Source organism: Xylona heveae, assembly GCF_001619985.1.
Source record: "Xylona heveae TC161 unplaced genomic scaffold L228scaffold_16, whole genome shotgun sequence".
In the NCBI taxonomy this organism is placed as follows: Eukaryota; Fungi; Ascomycota; class Xylonomycetes; order Xylonales; family Xylonaceae; genus Xylona; species Xylona heveae.
In genome coordinates this window covers 201,447-228,470 of record NW_017264208.1, presented here as the reverse complement: position 1 = coordinate 228,470, position 27,024 = coordinate 201,447, and the positions used below count along the sequence as shown (strand labels likewise).

Sequence of the window (27,024 nt, the reverse complement as noted above, 5' to 3'; positions counted from 1 at the left end):
TGCAACAAACCTGTCAATTCAAGTGCATAAAGAGATACTTTTGTAGATGACGCGCCATGATGTTTGGCTTTGTCTTTGAGGCTCCCACCGGAGATTGGTATAACTACTTTGGACCCTCCAAACCTACCCTCCAAACCTACCCACCAGACCACCTATCCATCTCCTGCTCATAAACATCATCCTCCTGAGGCTGCTTAGCCGACGCACACGGGGGGCAACCACGGGTGAGCACCGAAGGATGTTTTAGACTTCTTCGCTCTTGAAATACAGGGAGCTAGATTAGGGTGAATGAGAACAGCTTTGTGAAATTAGCGGGGAGACTGCTTTACCAAGAAGGCCAGACTCGTGGGCAGATAGACATTAAAAAATTTCATGACAGAAACGAGCCTAGGCATTGATCACTGATCAATGCTTTCATGCAGTACGCCCCGGATGCTTCTATTCCAGGAGTTCCCTCAGAACACCCTTCCTAGCCAGGACTTGAATCCACTTCTGAACAAATGGACCGTAATCGTGTCGGCGGTTCGCCGCACGGTCGTCATCTCTCCGAGTGGATTGCTCCTCTTCAACGATATTTGCTCGTAAGTGAGTCTGACCTCGTGCTAAGGAGCTCCAAGTCTCTTCCAAGGACGACATGTCTCCTTCGAGGAGCAAGCCCTTTATCTCCTCAGAGAGCTCGGCACTGTCAATGTTGTCTTGTGTCAAGCCGTAAGCTATATCGGGTCCCAAGAGAAGACCTTCGGTTTTCAAGTTTTGGAACCGCTCTTCTCTCCACCCTGGTTCCAGCTTATCCATCTGTTGTTGAAGCCCTTGCAAATCTTTTACATTTTCAGCAAGTGAGACTCTCAGATTGCACATAGGATCTCGGGCCAAACCAAGGAGGCTGAATTCAATCTGTTCCCCTTCGTATCCCATAATGCGGGATTCAATATGCGGCTTTGCCAGAGATAGCCAGTCTTTGCTATCGCACCGCCCTTGCAAGTGTTAATAAAGGAATTGCTATGACAAATGACGTTAACTCTCACCTAAATTTTGAGGCTGTCTTTCCAGACCGTCGAGCTTCCAGAGATTGCCATCGATGGGTACGAATGCAATGAAGTGATAACTAACGTCGATTCCATCCGAAGTATAGTCGTATTTGGTCCTTCCGACCTTCGTCTTTTTGGAGTGCGTCTCGTTTTTGAGAGCAAGGTCGCAATTTAACATATCCATTTTCCTGAAAACTTGTCAATGATCTACTTGCGACAAATATGCCGAGTGAGTTTCAACGGTGGAAGGATCATGCTGATCCATTATGTCGATGATGATGGAAGTAGCGATTTGATACCATACCTTGCGAACGAATTATGTATCCGCTTCAAAAACTCGAAATTTCCAATCTGGTCCCCGCGCAGGGCTGGCGTGAAGTCCTTTGTAAAAGCTTTGAATTGCTCGAGGGGTCCGCCGAGCTCTATTCCAGGAACATTGTTTACGATGTTGAGCAAGGCAACAGATGCGCAAGCATTACCCACAGTCTGTACAAATTAGCCATGGTTGATTGCAGGAAGTATCGGAGGAAGCCCACTTGGTTTGCAAACCACACTCCTTCAGGACAAGAAGGCTCTTGTCTCTCTGGGTCGTCTTCGATCCATTTGAAGAGGAATATCAAACCGTATACAGGCTGTCTGAAAATATGTTGGCATCTGGAATACCATAGAGAAAGTTTGAACGACAAAGTTTTGCTTTCGCCGAACCTACGGTAACATGGAAAGAAGTTCATCATCCAACCCAAACACTTCTAAGACTTTCACACCCTTTACACCGAAATTTCGGAGCATGACATCGAAAAATGCCTGGTAAATCATATGTGTGAACAGAGCTTAACTGTAGCGGAAAACAGTGACCGTGCTTACTGGGTCCGATTCGATTTCACAAAATCCTTTCCAGTCATCCCTGTCTTCTTCTGTTGCGGGTGAAGTTGGCTGCTTTGAGAATGACGTTTGATGGTCGTTGCAGGATGTTGTGTGTCGGTCATTACTGACCCCAGCATGACCCTTTCTTTTTTGCATGGTCGCCATCATGACAACTGTGGACGATTTCAACAGAATTCGGGGAAAGGAGCCGCGTCCTCATCAAACGGAGGCTGGTCGTTATTTTCACACAACAGAGGCAATGAAGCCGGAAACTTGTAACCGGGCGGAGAGAACGTTATTATTTTGCATCCAAGCATCCAAGCAATGACTGCTAAAGGGGAAAGAAAGCAACTTGAGGACATGACAAGAACTGGAGAACATGCAGCTGTGAATGTGCAGATCACACTGCAAGAGTATCTGAGGCTGATTGAATGACTTTGTTTAAGGGGTTTCTTATAACAGGGCTAGCCTTGCGAAAGATCAAAAGCTTTGCACAGATACAAGAAGTGTGAATGGAGAGCGGTGCCTGAATATTGTATTTATCTATTTATTGAGTAGAAAGAGCTCAAACCATACTTTGTTACGACCGAGGAGACCATAAGGCTTCCAAAAAAGCGAGAAGGGCCAGTTGCGCGCCGGATTGAAAGACCCTCCCTCGCTCGGACAGGGCTTTGCTTACTTACCGTATCTTAGGTCAGCGAAATTGACAGGTCGCGTTGGAGGGCCTGCTTGAGTAAAGTTGCTGATCATTAACGACCGACAGTACCTTTGTAGGTAGAGCTACTGGCAGGTAAGGTATGTGATCTGAAGGCCCTGATTCGTTCGAAAACCCCGTCAAGCAGTTACGGAGTACATGCTGTGGGCATTTCCAGCTCTCACTGCCGGATGATGTCGACCGCGAGTACCTTAACCAACCATCTGTCCATATTAGGCATAGCCAAGTTGTGGCTAGAAACCAAAACATCAAAAGCACATCCCGGACTAGAGCGGACTTTATTTCTGCGTGCAACGAACCCCCAACCGTGAAGACATCAAACAAAGTGTGGCACTCCGTTCTGCTCAGAGTGGGCTGAGAATAACTCCCAAGCATTTATCAGCTGATGCTCTGCCCAGACTCATGGTCTAATTATTCGATACCTACCAATTGCGCCAATGGAAGGCACCCCGCGCTTGCGATCTGCCTATCCTACTTCCCCCGTCTCTAGCTGGGGCCGTGTCAAGCCAAATGAACCAGCTACAGCTTCGCGGGACTCTGACCACTCGGGCTCTCGTGGCACCACATCGAAGTTGCCGGTCATGCCGCAGACCTTGAAATCGAGCGAGGAGGCGCACCCTCCTCTGATACCGTTTGAAGTAATAGATGCTCCTTCCCAAAGGCTCTACGTGCTGGCTGCATATGGCGGAATAACAGCTTGGAGGCTCTACGACTTCTGGAAGTTAATGACGGACGAGGCGGACCCGCTTTGGCTATTTATGAAATGGGTCCTCGTAGACGGCGCTTTCCTCTATGGACTGCCTGGCCTACGAATACCATGGCTTGAGTGGTCATTCTCTACGATTACCGTTTTGTTCATTCTTCATGCACTTCTCGATGGCTTATTAATGTTTCGTGTACCGGTAGGCATTCTACTTGCGGAGAAAATATCACCTACGGGAAAGGCTTGTTTAACATATTACAGATCCCGCTCCAGACTTGGCTTGCAGCTGGAGTAAAAGTACTTTACGATAGAGAGCTATCTATTTCTGAGAATAGGGTGAAACCTGCGGATATACTTCATAATGCGTCGTTGATTTTGGGAAAACAAATCATCCACATATTACCCGAAGGGTACGTCAGGGCTGCGCTGGTCATGATCGCTAATACTGACTTATGTCTCTCAAGTTCTGCCGTCCTAAATCCTCAACAGCAATCCTTCTGTCTTGGTTCTGGTAGAAACTCTGTCAGCCTTCCGATTCGAATCAACCAAACAACCCCCATTTTGATGGAACTGCTACGGTTTGACCTCGACGCGCAGCACAACGAGACAATAAAACTTTCTGCAGGGCAGCTCAAGACCATGAAGAGACAGGCTGAGAAGAAACGCGCGAAGAACGATCAACACGGGTCTTTATATCTCGACTTTCCTGTGAAGAAAACAGGATTATACCGGCTTCAAAAGGTCGTAGACGAGTCAAAGCTTGAAGTGCAAAGAAGGCACTCTGACACTCTCGTCGTGACATGTCCCAAAGCTTTTGTGCGACCTACCGGACTGGACAAATGTAAAGGGCAACTCTCCGACTTTTCGCTAGAGGTTGAAGGAACGCCTCCACTGAAAATAAAGTATAGTCGAACGGTTAACAAAGCAGACCGAGGGTTCTCGTTCCAGAGCATCCAGCCTGAGAATCTCGTGTCGCCACTCATTCGACAGAGGACAGGAGGTTTACTAGTGCCTGTCAATAATGTCGACGCTTCTTGGGCTCGTCCTCATAGAATCAGCGTTCCTCTGAATGAGTCTCTAAGCACGAGTGGTGAATGGCTCTATTCAATTGAAGAGGTACATGATGCTTGCGGAAACATTGCAAATTACACTCAAGAACGAGAAGAATGGGAATCTTCCACCAAGGGAACCCATCTCGAGCAATTGTTTCGTGTGCACGAAAAGCCAAAGGCAGCTTTGGATGGTCGCGACCAACAACATCCTCTTCGCGTCGCAAAGGGTGAATCAGCTCATTTCCCGATCCATCTCGTGTCCCCTTATAGTACCACATCGGAGTCGACTTTTACCTTTACCTATCTCTTCACCCCTGCAGAGAAATTGCAACCCGATGGCGAGCATTCCCCAGAAGCTTCGATGCACGAGGTTCGGATACAAAATGGCCAGCAACTTTCTGAGATTGAGACACCCGGACTCTATAGCTTAAGGTCGATCTCAAGTCAATACTGTAGCGGCGAGGTCTTTGAACCTACGACGTTTCTGCTTCTCAATCCGCCAGAGCCTGACTTGTCGATTACTTCGGACAACATTTACGATAAATGTGCAGGAAATCCTATAGGTCTCTTGGTAGATCTAGACCTTATAGGAACTCCGCCATTCACTGTACTTTACGAGATTCAACGTACAGGCGAGAAGCAAACACAAGTAAGATTTGAAAGGATCGATCGTCTTCGTGGACAAATCGAACTACGACCTCAAGAAGCTGGACATTACACTTATCATTTCCGTGAGATAAGCGACGCAGTCTACAAGGGACAGTCTTTAAGATCAAAAAATTTGGTGTTAGAGCAAGACGTAAAACCTCCAGCTTCTGCTCATTTTGTCGGTGGTCCGACCAGGAAACAAGCATGCATTGATGAGCCGGCTTCTTTCGAGATCAGGCTGCAGGGCGAGAGTCCATGGACTCTTGATTACGAAGTTGTCCATGGAGGAAAGAGAAGCAAGCAAAAGATCAAAGGAATAGAAACCGATAATTTCGTGATTACAACAGACAAGCTGACCGATGGGGGCGATTATTCGGTTACATTAACTTCGGTGACCGACAAATCTGGCTGCAAGATTGGCTTAGCTCAGGAAGCGAAGATTCAAGTTCGTCATCAGAGACCGAAGGCCGCCTTCGGGCAGATAGAGGGGAAGCGCGGATCTCTGATGCTTGAAGGAAAACGGATGGGTCTTCCGATTCGGCTGGCCGGCGAGGCACCATGGACGATCAAATATAGGAATACCGACTCTGCCACCCCTGAAATATGGGAGAAAAGCCTTTCCTACAGCAATGATATCATTGACATCACGGACCAGGGCACGTACGAAATCCTTGACGTGAGAGACGCTATTTGTCCAGGATCTGTGGATGCGAATGCTCGATTTTTTGAGGTATCCTGGATACCACGCCCTCAAGTTAACGTCACAGAAACTCCGGCCATTGCACGTCATGGAGACATATATGTCCAGAATGATGTATGCGAAGGCGATGACGACGCCATAGAGCTCCTTTTGCAAGGTGAGTATGGGTTACTACTTGACTTCAGCATTCTGCCTAAGAATTTAGCTAACCTTGATCTGCAGGGACGCCGCCATATCATGTAAAGTATGATCAGAGATTGACTCCCCAACATGGTCCAGCGTCTTTGACATCTCGAGACTTTACCGCGGGCCTTGGTGTAGCCTCTATCCGGATGGAAACCATGCAGCCTGGCATTTATGAGTACAAATTCAATGAGCTCAGCGACTACCTCTACGACCACGACCCCAAAAAGTATCAGCCTCTGATCGTTCGACAAAAGGTTCTGGAGAAGCCGTCTGCCAAGTTTACAAACCCCGGCAAAACGTATAAATTCTGCAAGGAGGCAGAATTTGGCGACGATATAATTCCGATAACATTTAGCGGCGCTGCTCCTTTCAGCGCAGAAATCCGGATTAAACATCATAGTAATCCAAAGCCTGAGATCATCAACATTGCGAACATCAATTCCAACCATTACGAGTTCAGAATACCACACCGCTTGCTGGCGCTGGGGAACCACGTCGTTACGGTCCATAAGGTGCGAGACTCACGTGGTTGCCAGCGTATCACGGAGCAGGATGCTCCCTACGTCCAGGTTATAGTGGCGGATGTGCCTTCCATTTCTCCGTTGGACTCGCAAGCAGACTTCTGTGTCGGTGAACGCATTTCCTACACCCTTTCGGGAACACCTCCTTTCGGAATCTTCTACAATTTTGAAGGGCTGGATCGAAAAGCGACATCTGGCTCGACTACATTCCGCCGCATTGCAGAAAAGCCCGGCAATTTTACAATCTATGCCGTCACCGATGGAATGCATGAGTGCAAGGCGAAGACACAAATTACCAGGATGATTCATGGAATGCCAAGTGTCAAGATATCCAAGGGTCAAGAGAGTGTGATCGACATACATGAAGGTGGGGAAGCGGAGATTATCTTCGACTTCTGGGGCACGCCGCCGTTTGAATTCACGTGAGTACCACTCCTTTGAATGATCTTAAAGCCCAAAGCTAAACTATTACCTCCAGATATACCCGAAGCACAAATGCGGTGAAGGGAAGGAAATCGCAGGTTTTGGAGACCAAGCATGACATTTCATATGAACACACGAAAGTTATTCGCGCGTCAGAGGAAGGAACATACGAGGTCATTGCTATAAAGGACAGATTCTGCGCCTTCTCTACCCAGAGAGCAGAGGGTAGAACTGGGCAGAAATTACTTCAGTGATTATCGTAATCTCCACATGGGGGTTGTGAATCGGTGTAGCGGAATATTAATACATCTCTCGCGTTAGAAAGGATGCTTTTGTGGAAAAGTTCATGCATTTCATTTTAGGCTGGAGTTTAATTATAGCATCTCAATAGATTCGATTTTCGTGATTGAAAAGCTCTGGTTATCAACAGCGCCTGGCTTCGATATCCAATATTAGCTCGCCACCTAGTCGTCCAATCTCGTGCAAGATTCCAGACTTGTTGACCTGAATCTGCGTTTCATCCTTTTCGCAGCTCGGTTGCGAAGAATATGTCATTCCGACCTTCCAGGGCCTTGGCGCTGTAGATGGGCTCCACAGCCCTGCGATGAAAGAACTTGTGTTGGAATCATTGAAGAAAACAATATTGTTGGAATAGCAATCCTCAAGCTCGTTGAGGAACGACCGCACAGGATCGCAGTCTACCAGATCGAGATTCTCCGCCGATTGGACTCGGATATTCTTGAAATCGGAAGAAGATTTTTTGTTTGTTCTGAAGTTTTTGAGCAACCGTTGGTTGAGACGGACTACAAAATCATAATCGGCTAATGAAGTTGAAAAGACGGTCTGCAAATTATAAGCCCACAAATTCCTTCCACATCAGAATCAGGAACAGAACTTACCGCAGGGTCAAGATGCATACCGGCGTTCTTGACAGCAAGACACGCGGATCGAGCAAGGGCAGTCAATCGCGTCGCGGCTACCTTGGAAGGGCGTGACTCTGACCACGCAATTCCCTCTAGATCCAAATTAGATGCTGCAAACAACGCGACACGATGCATTGCTGGATCAAGTTTCCTCCATGTAGAGAACCTAGCGCTGATTGCTTCAATGTCCTGAGCAGTCATCTCAGTGCTTTCAGTGCTAAGATCTACGACCAAGGGCTCACTGCGCCAATCCCAGCGCGCAATGAAGGCAAGTGTGCGTAGAAAGCCGGTTGTCAAACTGGAAGGCGGCTGCCAAGGGTATGACCGTAGGAAGATCCGAGCGACTATAAGCTCTATCAATTCCGGGTAGAAATGATTGGATAGAAGATGCGCATCGAACCATCGCTTTACAAGTCGTATTGTCGGCCCAAGCAAAGGGAATCTGGTGCAAAGAGATTTGAAAGTTTGAGTATGGAGCGGTGAATGGACAAACATTCGTTTGTAGGCAGACAATGCTTTTACAGCTTCGTCGCGGGATCGTGGGTCAAGAGAGCGGTCTACGACCTGCTTCTCCAGGAGAGCTTGCTCACGATCGTTGTGGATCCGGAGGCGAAATTTGAAGTGATTAGGGTAAAAGATGTCTAGGAATGCGCTGTTCATCTTAGAATATAGCTCATTTTCAAGGCCGGGGCGAACCACGATCCCACGACCTAGAGCTTGAAGACTCTCGCCTATTTTTAGAAGAAAGGCTATTTTTGTCTGCTGCATGGCGACGAGATCGTCAGGCCACCGCCCTGAGCCCTCGAACTGTAAAACAACATCTGCAGGTCTGTCTTGCAGGTGCAGCGACTCGGCGGAAGGTAAAGTTATGGACGTATAGCGGAGCTGGGCATCGGAGCCCGATAATTGCCGCACGTGAAGGGGAAGGTCTTCGATCCCCCGAACGTCTCTCTCTAGCGTTGCGAATGCCGATTCTATTGACTGAAAACTGTGCAGAATATCCAGATTTCCCATGCCAAATTTGGTGTAGAGCTTCTTGAAATCATCACCGAACAATGTTGTTTGCGCGGCAACCTCGTCGCCGAAATGCCGTGAAAGGATCCAGGATATAATTTGTTGAATCACGGACGTGCCTGTTTCCGCTGTTGACCATATAACAGTTTCAATGATTCGTCCATCCCGGAAGCGTCGAAGCTCCGCTTTCGGGCCCCAAAACTTGCGAAAGGATGCAGCTTCTTGCTTCTCCTCAGCAGGTGGACCTTGATCGACTGTCCGATTCGCGTTGGACGGGTCTAGCAAAAGCCCAATTTCGAACTCTAGACGTCCGCTGAAATTTGGCTTTTTGGATTTTAGTGCCCACGGAGCCAGCGCTGGTGGGGAAACTGAGACCAGCCTCGCTCTGTTACCCAATCCCTGACGCAATACATTGAAAATCCTAGCGGCCAAGATTTGAACCTCAGAACTCATCTCCTTCGGCAAGTTTGTTGTACCGGCGGGAAGACATGTGATTGGTATCCTGTAGAATCGTAAGTACATCTCAAGAGAAAATAATTATTTGACAGAGCATATACCTAGCAACAACGTCAAAAGCCTGCAGCGCCTCGTTACTCCTCAAAATGAAAGTTGATTCGAAGTGGTCAAATAAGGAGTCATTTAACATTTGAATCGAAAGCTGTGACTCGAAACGGAGCTATTTCCGTCAGCAAAACATCTACAAGATATTTTAGAGACATACTCTTTGATATGACGAGGGGGTCATTTTGAAGAGAATATTAAGTCCTCTAGATCCGTCGAAAATGACTGGAGAGTCTGACTTTGTTGCTTGGAGATCGGATTCGAATGCTAGGGGGTGAAGAATAAGATCTCTTGTTGCCAGAAACTGGAGAACTGCCTTGAAAAGCTGGTAGCTGCTATACCCTGGCGAGAGGACGTTACGGCCCCGGGGACCACCTCCAAACAGAAGCATCGCACTTAACGCAGCCCATTCAAAGCTACCGAAGCCCCCGTCATGGACGCCGCCCCCAAAGCCACGCTGCCTTAACCAAATTTTCCCCAGGATGCAGCAATCTCGGTATGACTCTGCAAATGCAGAAGCTGTATGGAGGAATTTATTATAAGAAAGCAATGAACAGTCAGCCCGTATTGTGGCATTATAGTATGGCGTTGGTTCCATGAGTGATGCTTTAGATTGAGCCGCATCTCTATTTGGACGGACGGAATTTTTTTCTGGCATAGTCTTCGACTTATTGAAAGTAGTCTCCGGTATAGTTGGAATGATTTGAATCCGGGCATTAGATTTGGAGAAATCATAATCTCCAGATCCTAAAGAACGTCAGCACAAGATCAAAACTACAATAAGGCGCATAAAGCCTGGATACTTGCCATCGAATGATTCAACTATCAAAACAGGCTGCAAAAGATTGCCATGTAGCAGATCGAATTTAAGGCTGAAGCGACAATCCTTTGCTTCATTAAGACCTTTTGCCAGGCAAGCAAGATAGAAAGCCCTTTTATGAAAATAGCGATAATTGAGGTAATCTTTTTCCTGGAATATCTCCTACATTTTGTTAGTTGGGGCAGCGAAAAAACGCGGAAAGAGAGCGCATAGCCAAAGGGCCATTACCGAGGGCATGACAACAGCAACATCGACCGTGAATATGCTATTGCTCTTTGCCATTGTCTTTAGAACGTAGCTTCCAACCACGTTTATCGCGCTCGGCCGTGAATATTCCAATTTGTAATTTGGATCGGACTGGGGCTTCGGCTCAGGGAAAGGCACTTGAATTTTGTCAAGTTTCTGGAATTTCGTTGTAGCCTCACTAAACTATATCGATCACTTAGTTAACAGTCATGTCGCTACAAAGGCCCAAAATTCAAGTGTAATTACAGTAATTGGACCGCTGTCAGGTATCTCTTCAATGATGCCTTTAATTTTGCGGAGCGCATTGTCGACAGCCACCAATCGTTCGGCAAAGTTTGGTCGTACTTCTGCCAGGAGCTCATCGGTTTGGAGTTTGAAGAGATTGCTCTTGTACACCTCTGCGGAGAATGCTGGCGCAGGATCCGTGGGCTCACGATTTTTGTTTTGAGGTGCGTGTTTTTGCGATGACGGTTGCATGCTTTCTGTTTTGATAGGAATCTGCTTGGCAGCGTCGACAAAACTTTCCTCATCCGTCTCATTTTCACTGGAAGAAGCATGATCCAACTTCCTACGCTTTGGAATATGCGATGCCATGTTTCCACGGTTTTGACTTGTCAATCGAGATAAACACAAGAGTCGCGCGCATTGATTTTCAGGAAATTTTGAAGCTAATGAAGTGTTAAACTGCGTTAGACCGAAAAGCAGAATGCTTACCTAAACACACCCGCCTTCCCGGAGCCTGTTTTTAATAGGCTACAGATTAAATCTAATCTCATCTAATCAAAATATTCGACATCAAGAGATCCGAGATCGGCAAACATCATCAAGTTGCAGGTTATGACTACAGTACAATGTATAAATCTACACGAGCGGTGAAAGCTTAGGATCACGGACGGATCACTCTTGAGCTTAGAAATCTCTCGCGTAGAATTTGCACCTGGTTGAACATGAATCTGGAGCTTGGTCAATCCATTCCTCCAGATACGGCTCATGTACGAATTGAAATCATACCTTTATTGCTTGATCTCTTTCTCACCGTGACTGGTTCTAGGCTGTCAGCGTATCGTTGCCAACATGGAAGGCCAACATAGGCTATGAGGAGGGCGAAGATTGGGTCATAAACAAAATGAAGAATGGATATCCGAGGTGCGCGCTTGCAATCATGCCCTTCAAATGTGTGACCTGTGGCCTGACCAAATAGATTTTTCATCCATAATTCTATTAAACGGTTCGCAGAAATTATATGCCGTAGTCATGCCAGTCCTGCCGAAACTGCTGCTTTGTTCCCTTCCCGAGCAGCTGCGCTTCGATGTGCAGAGTTTCTTTACACTCATGCGGCCGACTTGCACGGGCAAAGGGTCCGCATCGTCGAGCTGGTTTTGAATCCTCGAACTTCCAGAGACACAACTCTCCACGCACTTGCACCAGAGATCTTCGCCGTTATATTCCCCAAGGAGCACTTCCCTGTTACCAAAAGCTTTTGGGCACATACTGGGGATGGAATCTCGAGCCGACGAGCCGAATTTTGCATGGGACTTTATGAAGAAGGTATATTAGTTGAGAAATCTGTCGCTCAAGATCATGAGAGAGAGCCTCAGCGACTCTCGAAAGGTCCAAAGCGCTACCAGAGAGGGGACGCCACTGAAAGATGCGTCTCCAAATTCACCCGTCAGCCAAATAGCACATCAACCTCAGCATTGAACGGAAGTCATGGCGGAGAAGAGGCAGATCAATTTGTAGAAGAGAGGTTTGGTAGGAACATGGATCTTTCATTTGTTGCAAATGCAAAACTTGCAATAAGAAAACGGATTGCCGGCTCATTAACGGCTGATGTCGACTTGACGGATGCATTGACAATGACGAGAGACGAGGAGCGGATTCGTCAAAGCTCCGGGTTTTCCGAAGACGATGTTTATCTCTATCCCACGGGAATGAGTTCAATATTCAACACACATAGGATACTCTTAAAGACCCGAGGTCCCTTAAAAAGCATCTGCTTCGGGTAAGTGCCCTCAAGGTTATAAGCGGGTACCATCCAGGCTAATTGCAAAACCGTTTAGCTTTCCTTATGTCGATACTCTCAAAATTCTTCAGAAATGGGGACCGGGCTGCTTGTTTTACGGTCATGGCTCTTCCGAGCAGCTCGATGACCTTGAACTTCGCTTACAATCAGGGGAGAGGTTCCTGGCACTTTTTTGCGAATTTCCTGGAAATCCCCTTTTGAAAACGCCAGATCTCCAACGGATAAGGTCGCTTGCGGACAAATACGAATTTGCTGTAGTAGTGGACGAGACAATTGGAAATTTCCTGAATGTGCAGGTCCTGCCTTATGCTGACATTGTCGTCAGTAGCCTAACAAAGATCTTCAGCGGAGACAGTAATGTGATGGGCGGCAGGTAAGGTGCCTTTCAGAAGTGTTGGACCTCGGGCTAACGAAACAGTTGTGTTCTGAATCCCCGGAGCAAGTATTACGACGCGTTGAGGACGACGCTTGCAGCCGAGTATGAAGACACTTACTGGGCGGAAGATGCGATTTTTATGGAAAGGAACAGTCGAGACTTCGTCTCGCGAATCGACAGAATAAACGTTAATGCAGAAGCTATATGCGATGTGCTGAAAGCAGACCCTCGTGGTAAGTCACCAAAACATGTATCTTTAAGATCCAACGTTTCTGATGGCAAAGAAGTGAAAGAGGTGTTTTATCCAAAGTATAGTTCCACGCGCCCCTTCTATGACTCTTGCCGAACACCTAATGGCGGCTTTGGTGGGCTCTTGTCCGCCACTTTCTACTCGAGCGACGATGCAATGAAGTTCTTTGACAGCCTTGAGACAGCGAAGGGCCCTAGTCTTGGAACTAATTTTACCCTTTGGTAAGAGTCCGATCTCTGTCATCTGTTTCTGGACTAATATTTTTTAGTATGCTCTATACTTTGTTAGCGCATTATACTGAGCTTGAATGGGTGAGTTCAGCCCAAAGTGCCAAATAATTTTCCTTTTCACTAATTTTAGGAAGGCCGCGGAGTTTGGTGTAGAAAAAGAATTGATCAGGATAAGTGTTGGGCTCGAAGATTCAGGAGATCTGACATGTAGAGTGCAACGGGCACTGGACGGACTTGGCTACCCGAAAGGAGAAACAGAGCATTGACATGTTTCATGTTTGTCCCAAAATTTGAGCATTTGAATCTGTCGAAAAACAGTTCTAGAATATTGGCCGCGACCTTGTAGATATGCCTTGAAATCTTTCTAGGCCATTCAACGTGGCTCTGCGCGGAAAGGGCGAATAGGAGACGCAGCAGCTCTGCGCAACAGTCTAATCGTTCTGACTTGGAGACCACCAAATCTTGGGCAATGGAAGCTCGGTGTCGGTGTCGATTGGAAAGAGTGATTCTAAGCACTCTCGCAAGAGGCGAATATACGTTTTTCTTGTAATCTATTATACGTCCCTACATCACAAGGAATAAGTCTTTATATGTTGGTGGCCAATAGAGAAATGTATATGGTGATATGTTTGTTTTTGATCAGGGACGGAACCCCCTTTCGTCCGCCATGTTCCCTCAGCCAATTTACGCAGTGCTCTGACGGCGTTTCTTTTTAAATTGACGCATGTATCTCATATGCTTGGTTCCTGGGTAATAGAATTTCAACCTACACCACTCTCCTCTTGCGACTTCTAGTGGTCTACTTTATAATTGGCCTGAAATAAATATCAACAACACGATCGAGACTTGTCCATCAGAAAGAGGAGGATAAGAGAGCGCAAGAGGGCGTCCAGTTTTCTGGCGATGCATTCTCCTTATACTCCTGGGCTTTCGTGATATGTACCTAATGGTCCGGAGCCAAGAAATTCCATAGGACTTCTTACAAATGCTGCTCGATCTTCATAGGCATATTTTTTTGTGCGTGATCTATTCAATGGGTTTGCTTCCAAAAGGGCCCCTCTTCGAGCTCCTTGTCGAAGTGAAGTTGCTTGCGAAGTTGCTTGCGAAGTTGCTTGGAAGGTTCACTGTTCAATTGTCAGGATTCTATTTATTAAATATTCAAGCCCAAATTGCAAAATAAAGGCAATTTATATACTTTGTACTCCATGGTGGACGATGAATAAAGAAATATTGTCATCTCCGAGAAGCTCAATGAAATCTATTCGATATTGAATTTCTAAAACTGCGCTAGGCCTCCGCTTTCTTCTCTGTCAAACCGCACCACGCAACCACGAAAAGGTAAGGTAGTCGGCAATAGATAACGTTGAATACTGACAATAGATTCTATCGTATAGTGATATTTTTGGACGGAGGTCCACGATATTCGGCTTGTAGCTTTGTGAATTAGAACTCGGGTCGGCTGTCAATTGAGTCTACCTAGTTATATATAATTAAGTTACCGCTAACGGCTAGTTACCTTTGGGATACATTCGCGTCGCGTGGGCACGCGCCGCCTGATTGTATTCCCGGCTCTCGTAAACTTAAACTCATCCATCACAAGTTTGGCATTGGGAAACGCTCAGAGATGTCCTCTCAAAAGCGTGGCCGGACGGTCGAATATGAAGAGGATGGCTATAGTCCACATTCTATCGACGGGTCGAACTCGGTTTGGCTTCTCAACATCGTTATAGCCCAGGGTCTTTACTGACGGCGAATAGCATAAGAAGGCAAGGACCCTTCAACCACAACGCCGTCAATCAAAAACTGCCGATACAGATGATGGGTACGAGCGCGATGGCATGTCCGACACGTATACGGAATCCGGTATTTGGACCCGACCGGCTTTTGAAGCGAACAAGGGTGAGGGTTTCGAAGACGTTGAGGATGAGGACTTAGATACTCAAAGAGCAACGCAAATAATCCAGCGACGAAATCGACTCCACATGGAGAACATGGCCGCAGAGAATGGAGTCGTGGAGGCAATTACATGTATAAATTTTATGTGCCACACAAAACTTCATGTTTCCCTTGGACCTTTAATAAATTTTATTATTGGGCACAATGGGAGTGGGAAGAGCGCAGTGCTTACTGCTCTCACGCTCTGCCTCGGAGCAAAGGCTACGTCGACGAACCGTGGTCAGAGTCTGAAGAGCTTCATCAAAGAGGGACAAGAGTATGTATCCATGCCTTGAACTCGATTGCCCAAATTAACCAGGCCAGGTCCGCGACGTTGGCCGTGCGTGTGAAGAACAGAGGAGAAGGTTCTTACCAAAAGGACATCTACGGCGATTCTATTATTGTGGAACGCCATTTTTCCAAGTCTGGCGCCAGCGGCTTCAAGTTGAAAAGCGCCTCTGGGCGTATCATTTCCACCAAGAAGTCCGACCTCGAAGAAATTTGCGATCATTTCTGCCTCCAAATCGATAACCCAATGAATGTATTGTCTCAGGATATGGCGCGCCAATTTCTGAACAGCTCCTCTCCAAGCGAGAAATATAAATTTTTTGTGAAGGGTGTGCACCTCGAAGATCTCGATCATGACTACCAGTTGCTGGCTGAAACAATAGAAGGAGTTGAGACCACGCTCAACAACAAGAAAGATGATCTAAGTGCGTTGAAGAAAGATGCAGATCGAGCCCGAGACAGACTAGCCTTATCAGACAAACATGACTCTGTGCGGCAGAAGATACGAAATCTCAGCAGACAAATGGCGTGGGCGCAAGTTGAGCAGCAAGAAAAGGTTAGCTTTAATGTTTTTAAAGCAACATTCAATTACTGACCGTTTTAGGCTCTTGAAGGATTCCAGAGAAAATTGGATGAGGCAAACCAGGCAATCGAAGAATATCAAGCTCGCGCCAGTCGAAAGGAGAACGACTTACAAGATGCGCATCGAAAGTGGGAGGACTCTAAAGACGAGGTCAAGCTCGCCAAGGATTCTCTCCTCCCTCTACAAGAAGAAAGGAAACAAAAAAAGGCAGAATTCGAGAAGAACAAGGCTGATCTGTTGTCCGTTCAGGTTGGTGTATTTGTGTATTGTCTCCTGTAAAGACCCAAATTAACACGCGCATCAAAGACAGACCAAAGGTCCATCAGGGACCACCTCAAAACTGCAGAAGCGACGATCACGAAAGCCCAGGCAGAGATCAGCGCCGAATATCAGAAGTTGGAGGACATCAATGGCGGCAGCCACAGCAGAAAACTACTCGAAATCGAGGAAGCCCAAAAGCGAGCGACAGATGCGAGAGCTACATTCGACCAACATATCGATCGTTTGCCAGAGCTAGAAAGGCTTCTTCGAAAAGAGAGAGATGACGCAGAAGCTATCAAAGTACCTTTGCAGACTAAGAGGGCTGAGATTCAACAAGGCGAAACCCTCCTGCAAAGTCTTCTACGAGATCGTGGTCAGCGCTATGGCGCGTTCCACGAGAACACCCAGCTATTACTTCGCAGTATCGAAAATGAGAGTGGATTTAAAGAGAAGCCTATTGGGCCGGTCGGAAATTACGTTCGTTTATTGAAGCCTATTTGGTCCAACGCCCTCGAAAGGTCATTTGGCGGGACATTAAACAGTTATATTGTCACGAGCAAACAGGATCAGACTATCCTATCCCAGCTGATGAGAAGAGTCAATTGGTTCGTAACTTGTCTGGTCTTTGCCAAAGTACATTACTCACAAACACAAAGTGTCTGCCCCATTCTGATAGGTAATAAGCAACCAATTGATACGTCAGCACACGAACCAGATCCAGATTTTGACACAACGTTAAGAGTTCTCGAGGTAGATATCTCAACTCTAAGCTCCCATGAGTCATCAGCTGACGTCCAATATAGATTCAAGATCAGCTTGTTCGCAGTCAATTGATCATAAACCAGGGAATCGAGCAAACCTTGCTCATTGAAGATCGCGAAGAAGCCGTCCGAGTGATGTACGACGGTTCTCGACCACGAAACGTTAAACAATGCTTCTGTTTGCAAGAGAACCGGCGAGGATGGGGTTTACGATTTGCGTTTGGCCGAAGTGGAGAACCTAATTCTAGCCCAATAGAACCAAGGCCAGGAAAGCCCAGGATGAAGACTGATATCGAATCCCAAATCAAGTTAGCTACTCTCCATGCCTTCTCTACTAGACTTGTTTGCTAACAATTCTCAAAGCTACCAGAAAGAGACCTTGACCCAACTGAAACGCGAATTGAATGATCTCGAGGCTCGTCGTCGGGAGTTGGAAGAGGGCGTTCGAAGACGTGACCAAGAAATTGTTCGACACAAAAGGCGCCAGAGGGATTTACAATTAGACGTCCAACGAGCTGAAGAACATCTTGAAAGCCTTCAGGATGAACTCGACAAAGAAAACGTGGAGGATGGAAGATTGGAGGCTCTCAAGACAAATCTGCAGGACGAGCAAGATAACAAGGCCCTTTTGGAGAACTCTTATGAGGACGCAATAAACACTAAAGATAGACTAAACCAAAGGTCGAAGCAGTTGCAAGACCAGCTTGACGTCATGGACGAGGGCATCGTGAACGGGGAAGCAGTAGTCAGGAAAGCGGAAACCAAATCCCAGCGTCTGGGCGATGCTCGGCAAACAAATCTAGAAGAGTGTAATGCATCATTTGACCGGATAGAGGATGCGAAGTCGGAAAAGAATCGCGCCGAGAGCCGGCTAAAAGGTCAAGCAGATACAGTTCAGCATTTCATCTCTCAGGCAAGCAGAGTTTCTGACCGTGTACCCATTGATGCTGGGGAGACACCAGACAGTATCGACAAAAAGCTTGCAAAACTATCAGCGGATCTGGCAAGGTTTTCCAAGGAGTAAGGAACATGATCTCTGTAATGCTGCCATTTCATCGCGACTAACAGCTGGTTAGAATGGGCGGGTCAAGAGAAGACATCGCTGAAAGAGCGGCGACTGCCTCCGAGGTTTACAAGAGGGCTGAGGTCCAAGTCGATGATTTGGAAGAGTTAATTCAGGTAAGACCGTGTCATTTCGTCCTTCATACTTTAAACCTCCTCGCTGATCTCTCTGCAGATACTCAAATACGCCCTAGGCGATCGCCAAGAGCGTTGGAAGAAATTCCGTCGATTCATCTCTTCCAGAGCTAGAGCCACATTTACTTATCTTCTTAGCGAACGCAGCTTCCGCGGGTCTTTAAAAACAGATCATACAAATCATGTATTGGATCTTCATGTATGGACATCTCTTCGATCGATCAGCCGCATTTTTAGTGAGAAAAATACTTATTCCTTTTCTTCTCAGGTCGAGCCAGATGAAACAAAGACGGGCAAAGGTCGTCAAACTAAGACTTTGTCGGGCGGAGAGAAATCATTCTCGACCATCTGCTTGCTTCTGTCGCTATGGGAAGCAATGGGGTCGCCAATCCGATGCCTCGATGAGTTGTACGTGATCTACATTATTTCCGAAAGGCATGATCTTGAGAAATTGACTGTAATAGTGACGTTTTTATGGACAATGTAAACCGCGACGTCAGCATGGGAATGATGGTATGTATACTTGACTTCGGTAATTAACGGCTATAGGCCAGGCTGACCCTCATTTCCTTGGTATAGATCGCTGCTGCAAGGCGTTCGGTCAGCAGGCAATTCATTCTCATAACACCCCAATCAATGAGCAATGTCAATCTTGCCGCAGATGTGAAAATCATTAAGTATGAGTACAATCTATGATGGTTCTTGGTCCAGTCACTAAATAAATGTTATAGGCTCAACGACCCAGAACGTGGACAGACAACTCTCACATTTGCATGATGAGCCAATTTCAGCAAAACTTTTTTTTCTGATTCATATCCTCTACTTTCTGCGCAGGGATTCTTCAAAGACAAATCGTGAAAAAAATGTAATTCTAATGCACGATCTTGAGGGAAAAATCGACATGCTTCACTCCCTGGTGTATCGAGCTTGTACTGATAATATCAATGTCCTCGCTCACGTATGGCTCGACATTCCCCTCAGTCAAGCCACCCGATACTTCAATCAGAGGGCTTCTTTGACCTCCGAATCCCCATCGAGTCTTCAAGTTTCGGGCCGCAATCCTTATACCTTCAGGGGTAAAATTGTCCAGCATGACAACATCAGCACCCGCTTCTATGGCCTCATCAGCCTCGGCTTCGCTTTGACATTCCACCTCGACCTTTATACTAAAGCCGCCAGCAGCCTTGGCAGCTCTAACAGCAGTGGAAATGGAGCCGCTGGACCAAACGTGATTATCTTTGAGCATAGTCATAGTACTAAGATCATGTCGGTGTGGATCACAACCACCAACCAACATGCCGTATTTTTCGACTAGACGAAAGCCCGGCGTCGTTTTTCTCGTTCCAGCAAGGACATTCTTATACCCAGCATGGCGCAATAGGCGCAAAAGCCGATTCGATCTAAGTAGATTCGATTAGAAAAAGTTGAAAATGATTCCCATATTTGAAGAAACGTTTGACTGAAAAAGATATAAAACGAAAGGTGAATCCGTATCAATAGCCGAAACTCCTTTAGCCTTACATCACGATGAAGGCATCGCAAAATCGGATGTTGCATATGAATTGGAGGTTGAAGCACCGATCAACTATGAAAGGATTTGACCAAAAGGACAACGCAGGGAAGGAAAAACGGGTAAAGGGATTCATACTGTGTCGCGATTCCAGAGCATCGCGCAAGAGTGTTCAGCGCTACTCTCTCGCCCAAGAGGATCTTGCGAACAGGTCCACGCACAGTAGCACAATGCTTTACCGGTTCGAACGCTTCTCCTTCTCGCACATGCCATTCCACGCTTTAAAAAAAGATACAAGAAGTGTCAGTAATAAGACTCTAGAGAGCAGCACCTAAGGGAAAAGCAAACTACGGCAAACAAATCTAACCTGCAGTCAAGTTGACGGAAAACCTCGTCAAAGAACGGAACGCCGGCAACGATACCCTACATCAATTAGAGTCATCAGCTGCTTTTTCTGACGTTTATCTTTCCCTAACAGAGAGTGATTTGCTGTATGTTGTCCATCATCCGGGACCATAAATAAATCAAGAGGGCACAAGAGCCAATAGGCAAGAAAATTCACACGGTCCCGCTTGTAATGATGTGCAGGCCCGTCAAATGGTCAAAAAACAATAATAAATACGAGTCAACGACACTGGTGGTATCGAATGTTCAAGCACAATGTCATTGTGGTGACTCGGATGTCTCTACGACAAGTCAGACCTACCGCGCTTTTGCCCAAAAGCTTCGCCTCACCAGGCGCTTCACCCACAACGAATCCACCGTAATCAAAGCTCGGTGTATCTTCCTCGATCCATGAAGCAACCATGGATTTATACGAAGGGGGCAACAGATGAGATACGGCGCCGAACTCCGAAGCCATGGTGGAAATGTAGTCTGTGTTCTTTTTTCGGCGGAACGGGTTGAGATGAACAGTGAAATCGAATATAGATCAAGTAACGGCCCTTAGTACTCCGTTGACGTCGAAGAGCTTTGCGAAAGCAATTATCTGATGAAAACGCACAAGAACCCTTGTCGAATTATTTCAAATGGACTTATTTCTCTCAATCTACTTCGTACTTCGATACGATAGGATGCGAGGGAAACGGAGAGTGCCGTCCAAAAAGCGCGCTATTATTTCAGGGCGCTAGGATTCTTCTACATATTCTGAGAACACCTTGGAGCTTGGTCCGAGAGGCCGTTGTTTACTCCTCCGCGTCTACCGTGACTTTTAGTAGAAGCGCGCGTCCTGGCGCGTTATATCAATAAGCTCCCCTGTTAATGACTGGTGTATAAGTGTCCGCTCTAATTATGAACGACCCTCCGTAAGGCCGCGGAAATAATTTAAAGAAAGCGCCTTATCGCTCTCATTTATGTGACTTTTTCTCTCATCATCCCCCACCTTTTTGTCTTCTTATTTCAAAATTCTCCCTCCAGCGCGCAAAGGCCATTCGGACATCCGAGACTGGCCCCGTGTGAGTATGAGCTGTACACGCGGAGTATTACTACGTATATACTTTGCACATACTTGAAACATACCTTATGAATCACAACGCGCTCAAACAAACTATAGTCAAACACTGTCCCCTGGCTATTCGCTTGTCCTTTGTCTTTTTGAATTAAATTCATCTGAAGACAGAAATAGCAATATCCTACTTCTCTATTTACTGTCAAAGAACCACTTACTGCATTGTATCACCCATGGCCAGCCTCGTCACCTTTGAACTTTAACGTCTTATTCTCCCATTATATCTTGCTCCATTGTGTCTGTGCAGAGCTCTCAACATATCGCAGTCCCTCTCTGACCGCTTTAAATACCTTTTATTGGATCACCAGGTGACGAACCCTTTCAGCTGATACCAGAGCATTTTCTTGTTTACCTTGCTTCGCGGGGGAAAGTGCTCCGGAGCGGGACAACCAAGCAGGAATCGAGAAACTGCCAATACACAGGGAATGTACAAGAGCTCAATTCAAGTACGCCGCGTATATTCCGTATGCTAGCACTTAGCAGGAGATATTTACTCGGGTCCAGTCCCAGCTTTTTACCGCGAACTTTTTTTGATTGCAGGCGTGGTAGAAAGACAGGGATCATGGCGGCTCTCAACCCTCGCACCATGCCCGCGTGTGGTCATGCATACCAACCTTAACTCCGAGGGGTGCATGGCAGGTAAGGGGGGCATCCTGGGGAGCGTGAAGTAAAGTGATGACGTACTGAAAGTGATATAGAGTTACAGAGTCATCTACGGGGGTTAGCTGTGTGATATGGACCCAGAAAAATACTTGGCATATAGGAATACAGTCTTGTTTTGTTTTGTAGAATAGACGCCCTGCGGGTTAGGGTTGGTGCAGATTTACAAGGTTATATCTACGGTGGAGACGTGGAAATTGTTCAATCATACTGTATGATGTAATATATATTGAGACGTGACATATCTATTGTGCTCTATGATGCCTCGAGACCAGAAGAGAGCAGGAAAAGGGGAAGGGGGAGTACCCGGTGCGGTACAGTCTATCCTTTCCAACTTTGGTATACAATGCGACTTCCATAGACTTGTCCCCGTTTGAGAATCACAGAGTTTCTCCAATCTCCCGAGTTGATAGCGTTGACGAATCGCCCCGGCTCAATGGCAAAGCCCGAGCGAGGGCCTCTTGCTGGCGCGCCACCAACGGCTGGAACGTCGATAAAGTCTCCCGTGTAGAATTGGAAGGCGGGTTCCGTCGTCAGGATTTCAAGATGCAGTTGGGTTGAAGGGTGATAGAATGTAGCGGCAGTCTGAAGCGTTCGAGATCGAGAATCAATTGGAGACGTGGATGGTGATCGATCCAGAACAAAACAGTTATCAAAGACCGGTTTAGTAGACCCTAGAACGAACCGTCTACCAGCCTCGACGTGGGCATGTGGTTCGATAGATCCAGTTGGAATCCCTTCGGAATTGAATGGTAAATGTAGATTTGTGCCCAAGGCCGCTTCAGTACCATCGATAGTAGCCGCGCCCGAAAGTGTAAAATAGCTTATTGAATTGATTTCAGCCATGGGAGATTGTCCAACATTGTGCAATAAACAGATTGAAACGAACATGGGTAAATAATTTGCTAGATTGTCTTACCTGTGATTTGTCACATTAATAGCAGTCTCTTCAATTGGCTCTTCAGAGTCGGATAGTCGGGCCTCATATTCAATTTCCAATACTGTCTTTTCAATGTCTCCGTGCTTTTCTATGCTTCCAGTGTACGAGACAGAAAAGTCGACCGTGCCAGGGTAACCTTCTTCCCCATCCTTACTGGTATATTTAAATCGCACGCTCTCCTTTCCATCTTTCAGGAAGGGCGTTGGGCCATCGAAGATCTTTTTGCCCCAGCCTTCTTCCCCACCATGCAAGCTATTTGCCCCGTTGTTTGCACGGAGGGTGTATTCTGTGTTATTCAGGTTTTTGAGCTTCGCGCCGGACACTCGATTGGCTATTCTTCCAATAGTTTCTCCAAAGTATGGTGTATTATTTGTCTTGTACGTCTCAGCTGAGGGGAACCCCAGGACAATATTATGTCCAGCAACTCGAAATTCCTGTATTATTGCTCCCTGGGGGAGAAAGCTAAAGGCGGATTCTGTCATTGTAGGATAGCAACGAGAGACACTCAATCGCCTTCAAATGAGGAGAAAGCACTTGATATTCGAAGCTGGTCAGCGAGATCCTTGCGGTGCGTGACGTGTATGCTCTAGGGTACAAGAGCCCTTCGTAGTGCCCTCTGAACTATGCTTGGAAACGGAGTTCCACAACCGACTTGTCCTAACTGTGTTCCATAGTTGTCTAATGCGGGCCCGGGGAACCCCGCGATCTGCCTGACATCCCCGCAACCCAGGCCTAACCAATCCCAATGTGGAAATTTGTATAGATGACGCATGGCGATGGAGCTTCTTTAACAAGCTTTAAAATTTGCACCTCAAACAGAGCCAAGATAAAAAAAAAAAAAAAAAAAAAGTCATTATGGGAAAGGGATAAACCTCGAGATCAATTAAAACAAATGATAGACTAGCGTAACTTTCTAGATTACCCATCTAAAAGCGGATGATATAACTTCTCTCAAGAGCTTATGTGTCCCGAAGTTGCTCCTCGTCTCAATTCAAGAGAGATGCACAATTAATTAGCGTCGTTCTGGTTTCTCGCCGAGATGAGAAAAAATCCGCATATACCTTCGTAGCTCGAATGAAACACCAATGGACCTTCTAGCTTCAAAGGATACACCAAACGCCATCTGAACCGAACTGTAAGACCCACGCCATTGTCAGGTGCTACCGATGAGCAAATCCGGTCGCAAATTTGCAACCAGTCAGGCACGTCAAATTCTGGACCGTATGCAAGGAAATTCGTGACAAATAACCCATCCAAAGACGCATCATCAGACTATGCTTGGATTTAAAAAGGCCCTGAATTCCTCATCATCATTCCAATCAAGCATCGTCAGACAAGGATTAGAAACCATTGTGGGCGCAACATGCTGATCAAGCTGGGTTGTCGATGGAAGTATTGCCGTGTTGTTGTCGTATCTTCGAATGAAATCCATATTGTCCTCAGTCATTGCGGTCGACGATGGCAACCAAGCTGGCCCGGGTGCTGGTCCCGACTCCAGCCGTATCTTCATTGGATTTGGACTCTCAGACTCCATTGGTCGTTTTGGCAGGGATCGTGGTCGGGATGCTGAACTCAAAGGACTATCGTTCGGAGGCGTAGGCAGAGGTTGTTGAGGGGTGAACGTGGTCGAGAACGGAGTGGGCAGAGCAGCTTCCGGGGACATCATGTCTGCAAAAGGCGAGCTACAATTGTCCGACTCTGAGACCGAGGAATTTCTTCGCAAATCCAGCCCAGCGCCGTTCTCCAAAAGTCGCCGTTGCAGGAGAAGCAGATCCTCTTCAAATTCTTCCTCAAAGTCCTTTGAGTTTGGTTTCAGTGCTCCAAGCCGCTCGAGGATATCGTGCGTAAGAGGATGACCGTTGGTTGATTCTCGCAACGGAGCACCCGACCAGCCTTGACCACTGAGACTGCGCTTATAGAGCTCTTGAAGCCCAGCTACAAGCTGGGCCTGTTGGCGTTCCAGCATCTCGACATAACTGAAAGAGAACGGCTGTCAACAAACGTCCAGAACGGGAAGAGAGCAATTGACCGACCCTTTTGGATAAACCTTGTCGTGAGATTTTCTCCGCTCGCCGAATACACAAATGGCATTATCTGTCTGGCAGCGGCTACATGGACTTGCGCCGTCGCACTTGGGAAAATGTCAGTGCAAGGAATGCGTTGATCATGGGGAGTTTCAGACTTTTGATTTCTTCAATCGGCACCTGTCACAAGCTTTACACACGCGTTTTCGAGCATTACCATCCGGTTCTATAGGGGGCGATGGTTGTTGAATTGGCATCACTAGGGTTTGCTCAACAGCGAAAGCAGTCCGGCGAAAGAGATATGAACAAGTCGAGGCCCCGGAATCAAGAATTACAAAGAGACAGGCAACGACGGTCAGCAGTGGGATATAAGGGTGTCGGAAAACAAATAAACTCGGTAATTCGTACGAGAGCGAACGGAGTCTCTGTCTGTGTGTGCCTCGGAAGGTTGCCAAATTCTACCTGTATTTGGCATATAATTATCTTCAATCGGCATTACTCAAAGCATTTCTCTAACTCGGTGCCTACCCAGAGCAGAATTTTTGAAATGAAGAGGTGGGGAGCACGTCTGGTCTTGCCAGGGCGTCCCTTGCGACACGGTGATAAGCCATGCGCCTCACTGCTTTGGTGAAGCATGCGGCGTAGCTGACCAGGTAGGATTGAGCTTAGGCTCATGATGCAACGGCGAGAACAACATGGTACGTCGTCATACCCTCCCAGGGCTGAAGCAGTGTCCATCAATAGCGGAACAGCTCTCCAGCAGGACCGGTTCTGCTGGCGAGAGACAAAGCCATCGTGCTGGGGACCAGGATGGTTAACTAGTACAAGTAACGGGCTTTTGCAAGCCGCGTTTGTGACGCCGTCGCTGGGAACCAGCCAAGCAGGATGAAAGAAGAAGTTAGCGAGAACTTGACCAGAATATTAACAGGGTGATGACTGATCATCTTTCTGCTCTTCGTAAACCGTAAGTTAAATTGTCGGCCCAACCACCGACGTGAATATTCCCTTCCCACCCCTCCAAGCGTCAGTGCAGCCATGTTACTCGTGGAGGGCCGACCTCTCTGAGAGCATGGTTGGGAAGATGACGGAGGTGATTCCATGCAGGTAATTTCCGGTTCGAGACACAAAGCGCACGTTCGACTTTTCTCAGGCCATATTCGGCTCCCTGATGAGGAGATTCCGTGCTTTGCATCTTTTACGTGACTCGTCTTTTCTCTCTCTTTATCTTGCAATTGTTCTCCAACAGAATCAACGTCATAAAATGACAGGCCAGCTACAGCCATTCTGTGGACAATGATTCGATCCGCACCATTCGTAAGCTGACGCATGGACGGGTCCCCATTGTATGTGCAGAAGGCCTGCTTCATGGCGGTTTACTCCGATCTCCAGAACAGCATGACTGCGAGAGCATTTGTCCAAAACAAGCAATGCTTGCTTGTTTGCCTTGTAACCCCCGGCCCACCAGATGACAGAGTACAACGGTCTGCCTGACCATTTCCCTGTAAAGAGAACTATCTGATTAAGCTACATCTCACGTGCAGTCTCCCGTACTTTTGAATAACAAAATGTCGTTATCCCAACTCGGCACGCATGTCTTGTCTGAGAAGACAAGGGACCAACCCAAATCCTTCAAGAAGATAAGATACGGAGTACAACGTGCTTGATGGCAGCCCTTGGGGTCAATTCGTACGACTGGCAGCTACAAATTACGTCGACGGAGCTCGTCGAGGGGGGACTCTCTTTATTATGCTGGCCCAGTCGCAAGGCGAGGAAACGGCCCACCCTTTGCCAAGCTTTTTGCTCAACGCGTCAAAAGTAGCATCCCTTGTTTCTGCTCCTATCACAGTTTATATTGCAGCGAAGTACTTCGTTTGTTAACCAGTCGTTGATGCTTATATAATGTAACACGGCGCTTGGTAAGCATAATATTGTTCAAGGGTGTTGAATACTGATGGCTTTACGGCGTGACCTGGAACACATCACAAGGTATATACATGGAAAAACAAGTTCGTATCCGTAAACAACCGGACCGCGTAAATGTCTTTCTTTAGTATAATTGATAAACCTCCTGCTTG

General features: G+C 46.9%; 9 protein-coding genes across 9 annotated transcripts; 3 read left to right on the top strand and 6 right to left on the bottom strand.

The window, feature by feature from the left end:
* Positions 1 to 438: 438 nt before the first annotated feature.
* L228DRAFT_242183 (ubiquitin carboxyl-terminal hydrolase) lies at positions 439 to 2,057 on the bottom strand (the record flags this gene model as incomplete). The annotated part of the gene is made up of 6 exons (XM_018331388.1): positions 439 to 974; positions 1,026 to 1,216; positions 1,333 to 1,514; positions 1,565 to 1,682; positions 1,738 to 1,832; positions 1,893 to 2,057. 6 exons carry the CDS (start codon positions 2,055 to 2,057, stop codon positions 439 to 441), a joined length of 1,287 nt encoding a protein of 428 aa, XP_018184440.1.
* Positions 2,058 to 2,904: 847 nt separating this feature from the next.
* L228DRAFT_251752 (hypothetical protein) lies at positions 2,905 to 7,307 on the top strand. Its single transcript, XM_018333631.1, has 5 exons — positions 2,905 to 3,509; positions 3,572 to 3,720; positions 3,775 to 5,867; positions 5,933 to 6,839; positions 6,896 to 7,307. Exons 1-5 carry the CDS (start codon positions 3,045 to 3,047, stop codon positions 7,092 to 7,094), a joined length of 3,813 nt encoding a protein of 1,270 aa, XP_018184439.1. The 5' UTR covers positions 2,905 to 3,044; the 3' UTR covers positions 7,095 to 7,307.
* On the bottom strand, positions 7,169 to 11,052 carry L228DRAFT_257357 (pre-rRNA processing protein-like protein Utp22). The gene is made up of 7 exons (XM_018333977.1): positions 10,651 to 11,052; positions 10,387 to 10,587; positions 10,146 to 10,320; positions 9,499 to 10,085; positions 9,335 to 9,453; positions 7,740 to 9,279; positions 7,169 to 7,683 (listed from the first exon to the last, which is right to left on the bottom strand). Exons 1-7 carry the CDS (start codon positions 10,996 to 10,998, stop codon positions 7,264 to 7,266), a joined length of 3,390 nt encoding a protein of 1,129 aa, XP_018184438.1. The 5' UTR covers positions 10,999 to 11,052; the 3' UTR covers positions 7,169 to 7,263.
* A 192-nt stretch (positions 11,053 to 11,244) lies between these two features.
* Positions 11,245 to 13,902, top strand: L228DRAFT_251750 (PLP-dependent transferase). Its single transcript, XM_018333630.1, has 8 exons — positions 11,245 to 11,396; positions 11,456 to 11,550; positions 11,606 to 12,406; positions 12,465 to 12,800; positions 12,846 to 13,036; positions 13,091 to 13,274; positions 13,322 to 13,364; positions 13,418 to 13,902. The coding sequence occupies exons 1-8, from the start codon at positions 11,352 to 11,354 to the stop codon at positions 13,547 to 13,549; spliced, it is 1,827 nt and encodes a 608-aa protein (XP_018184437.1). The 5' UTR covers positions 11,245 to 11,351; the 3' UTR covers positions 13,550 to 13,902.
* Positions 13,903 to 14,907: 1,005 nt separating this feature from the next.
* L228DRAFT_271778 (DNA repair protein Rad18) lies at positions 14,908 to 19,085 on the top strand (the record flags this gene model as incomplete). Its single annotated transcript, XM_018335571.1, has 14 exons — positions 14,908 to 14,988; positions 15,041 to 15,495; positions 15,543 to 16,062; positions 16,111 to 16,338; positions 16,396 to 16,955; positions 17,007 to 17,100; positions 17,154 to 17,419; positions 17,475 to 18,131; positions 18,188 to 18,290; positions 18,349 to 18,507; positions 18,577 to 18,716; positions 18,773 to 18,821; positions 18,888 to 18,985; positions 19,040 to 19,085. The coding sequence occupies 14 exons, from the start codon at positions 14,908 to 14,910 to the stop codon at positions 19,083 to 19,085; spliced, it is 3,456 nt and encodes a 1,151-aa protein (XP_018184436.1).
* A 37-nt stretch (positions 19,086 to 19,122) lies between these two features.
* L228DRAFT_251747 (nicotinate-nucleotide pyrophosphorylase-like protein) lies at positions 19,123 to 20,835 on the bottom strand. The gene is made up of 4 exons (XM_018333629.1): positions 20,525 to 20,835; positions 20,186 to 20,241; positions 19,957 to 20,097; positions 19,123 to 19,708 (listed from the first exon to the last, which is right to left on the bottom strand). Exons 1-4 carry the CDS (start codon positions 20,678 to 20,680, stop codon positions 19,180 to 19,182), a joined length of 882 nt encoding a protein of 293 aa, XP_018184435.1. The 5' UTR covers positions 20,681 to 20,835; the 3' UTR covers positions 19,123 to 19,179.
* A 1,360-nt stretch (positions 20,836 to 22,195) lies between these two features.
* Positions 22,196 to 23,771, bottom strand: L228DRAFT_251745 (aldose 1-epimerase). The gene is made up of 2 exons (XM_018333628.1): positions 22,905 to 23,771; positions 22,196 to 22,808 (listed from the first exon to the last, which is right to left on the bottom strand). The coding sequence occupies exons 1-2, from the start codon at positions 23,405 to 23,407 to the stop codon at positions 22,307 to 22,309; spliced, it is 1,005 nt and encodes a 334-aa protein (XP_018184434.1). The 5' UTR covers positions 23,408 to 23,771; the 3' UTR covers positions 22,196 to 22,306.
* On the bottom strand, positions 23,769 to 25,470 carry L228DRAFT_251744 (hypothetical protein). The gene is made up of 3 exons (XM_018333627.1): positions 25,108 to 25,470; positions 24,959 to 25,056; positions 23,769 to 24,901 (listed from the first exon to the last, which is right to left on the bottom strand). Exons 1-3 carry the CDS (start codon positions 25,204 to 25,206, stop codon positions 24,193 to 24,195), a joined length of 906 nt encoding a protein of 301 aa, XP_018184433.1. The 5' UTR covers positions 25,207 to 25,470; the 3' UTR covers positions 23,769 to 24,192.
* Positions 25,471 to 25,633: 163 nt separating this feature from the next.
* L228DRAFT_54910 (hypothetical protein) lies at positions 25,634 to 26,703 on the bottom strand. The gene has a single exon (XM_018336696.1). The coding sequence runs from the start codon at positions 26,314 to 26,316 to the stop codon at positions 25,768 to 25,770; it is 549 nt and encodes a 182-aa protein (XP_018184432.1). The 5' UTR covers positions 26,317 to 26,703; the 3' UTR covers positions 25,634 to 25,767.
* Positions 26,704 to 27,024: the final 321 nt, after the last annotated feature.